We start from the raw sequence: 2,806 nt of genomic DNA on the forward strand, positions 1-2,806 counted from the left end.
ATGGGGCTTTCACGACCTCTGGGGTAAGATGTAGCGGCACAGCAGATAGACTCTGGTGATAGGATTTTTTGTGTTAGTTCATACGCAGCCAAAATTCTTTAATGATTGGCATGCATGTGCAAAAAAATTTTTATGCATTGTTCTCTTTTGATTATTTTGTGTTATACATACTGGACAGAATTTGTGGCTCATTTTTCTTCTGTTGTAAAGGGAATTAATATTTGTGATGTTTACAATTTCATACATTGTTGTACTAACAGCTAGTTTTATTTCTTCATAGATGTGCCAGTGCTAGGTGAACCTCTGATATATAGATCGTTACACGTAACAAACTAATAAAACTCCTGTTGCTGATGGTCACCTTCTCAACCAACCAAACTGTTTGGTACCAACCAAACAGAACAATCACCTATTTTCAGCAGTAGTCATGGTTAAAACTTCATTTTAATTGATATCCCACAATAAATCTGTAGTTTCGTAGTGTCGGCATCAACAATCAAAAAACGTCATCCAAAGGTAATACTCACATTAAAACCAACACAATATCTGATAGGACAGTTACAGAGTTTGTCATACTTTCTTAGACGCCTAAGAATTATTGCGGCTATCAAGTCTAAGGGTGTTGCTCTAGGTAAACTAGAATATTTGTTAAAGCTGATTATATAATAGTGCTGCTTAAAAATAATTTGCTATGAAGGCCACTTCAACAAGAGCCTTTTGCTTCAAAAACATGTAAGAGTGAGCGGTAAAGAGAACTCGCTACAGCGCGATCTCGGTTTTTCCAACACGTTTGTTCAGTCGCAACATCAAGTGTATGACGGGTTAGTATTTATAATTCAATTTATTATAGAACGCTTTGTGTTAGCATTTATGTAAAAGTCATTTAAAAAATTAATAAAATTATGCAAAAATGTTTTTAATAGACAACGTGCTATTTTATCTTACTTGTAGCCATAACAACCACCTGTATCCGGTTTCCGACTCGGCAACAGTAAACAGGTTATTACAGCTGCGTGAACTTGGCCGAAAGCGAACAGCGAAACTCATTCTGATGGCTGATAACCAAGGGCTTGCAGTTGCCAAATGCAACTTTGTTGCCAATGATGAAATATGGTAAAGTAAATTTTTGTCTGTTTAAAAAAAGTAAAATACTAATGCTCAATTATATTCTTGATTAGAGACTGTCAGAAATTCTACTAGTTAAGAAGTTATTAACGAAATGTATTTTGTTAAAGGAAGGATCATGTCCATATGGAAACAGAAGCTGCCAAAAAATGGCCAGGAAATTGGCAATTCTTAAAAACAAGATATTCTGATGTAAGTACTTGTAATTCGTGGAGGCTTATCATAATAATAATATCTTTAGTAGGTCTAAAAATATATGTTCTACGAATTCAACGTTAAATGTTGTGTTTTACCAGTTACCAACTTTTAATTAGTCATAAGCGTTAAGCCTACATATCTTTTCAAAGTTCAGACATCTCACTGATGTGTAAAAAATGCATTCAAAATCAGCCTTGTCATACTTGATTCAATGACAGCGAAGCTTCAATTTTGCCTGCTAGATTTCAAAGACATATCCAGTTATTAAAACTACATGTACATAAAACATATATGTCATAAGAGGCTAGGCTTGTGAGTGTTTAAAAATACCTTTGTTATAAATATTGGCTAATAATAAATGCCTAATTTTAAAAGCTTGTCAAAGATGACTTCCCGGAAAAACAAAACAAGCCCAAAGAACTACCACCTCACTTGAAGCTTCCACCAATTACACCAGTAGAGAAGTACATTCATGTCAAGCCATCACCAATCCCTTTTCCAAGAACCACGACGAGTCTTTATGGTTGGCGCAGCGGCAGCTATGATCATCGTCTAGAGCGTTATGGTGGCTATGCTCGTAACAGAGGCACTCTTGTCAAACAACTGAAGTGGCCCCTCGAGGCAGTGAGCTAATATCTGACAAAACTTATACAAAAACATTGTTAGAACTGTCACAGACCCGTCAGCTTAGATCTGACTCACTTGCTCAATGTTAAATCATATTATTATTTTTGATTATGCATTTTTATAATTTATGAATGTAGCAATTTTTAAAGCAAATTTTGTGTAAATGAGTTGCAAGAATTCTGTAATTTCTTTTTATAAATGTTTTCCTTAGTTGGCTCTGCTCAAAAATGTCTTCTGTCGTATCACTATGCATTGATCATTTCTCTAATTTTATAATCATTGTCTGTTTTGTATGTTACGTTTTCACTGGAGAGATAAATCGGCTGCTCCGCGAAGTCGCTGTTCTTGTGTTACAGTTCTTATACAAACAACTCCTGACTTACAGATCTGTGCATTCGCTGCTTTTCATATTTTCTGCGCCTGAACAGCCATCTCAACCATGTTTTCTTTTTTTTATGATACCCTGAAAAAGATCAAATTCTGTTATTCAACATTGATTAATTGTATTTTGGCGAATTTCATCAACAAATAGATAGTTTTAATGAACAAAAGCCTACCTTTCAGGAGAGAACCGGTGCTTCTGTAATGCTCCAGACAGCCACCAACCTTATTCGGTGCAGATTTGTTCTGCGAAGATGCGTTCGGCAATGTAATGCTGATATTCTACCAAAAGAAGGACCCCATTAGTAATATAATGACACATATATCCCTTAGTGTTCAGTATTAACAAGGCTCATATGCCGTGTCATTCCTTTGCATGAAATATCTCAATTTTGAAGAATTCAGCTCTGTGCTAATAGGTAATACACAATACATTGTATTTAGTTTTGAGATGTTTGACCTAAAGGTTAAGGTA

At 35.2% G+C, this 2,806-nt stretch overlaps 1 protein-coding gene across 1 annotated transcript; it reads left to right on the top strand.

The window, feature by feature from the left end:
- The first annotated feature begins 987 nt into the window (after positions 1-987).
- On the top strand, positions 988-2,430 carry LOC137407371 (ciliary microtubule inner protein 1-like). The gene is made up of 3 exons (XM_068094009.1): positions 988-1,113; positions 1,236-1,317; positions 1,699-2,430. The coding sequence occupies exons 1-3, from the start codon at positions 1,052-1,054 to the stop codon at positions 1,954-1,956; spliced, it is 402 nt and encodes a 133-aa protein (XP_067950110.1). The 5' UTR covers positions 988-1,051; the 3' UTR covers positions 1,957-2,430.
- The last annotated feature ends 376 nt before the right edge of the window (positions 2,431-2,806 follow it).

This window comes from Watersipora subatra, chromosome 1 (assembly GCF_963576615.1).
Source record: "Watersipora subatra chromosome 1, tzWatSuba1.1, whole genome shotgun sequence".
In the NCBI taxonomy this organism is placed as follows: domain Eukaryota; kingdom Metazoa; phylum Bryozoa; class Gymnolaemata; order Cheilostomatida; family Watersiporidae; genus Watersipora; species Watersipora subatra.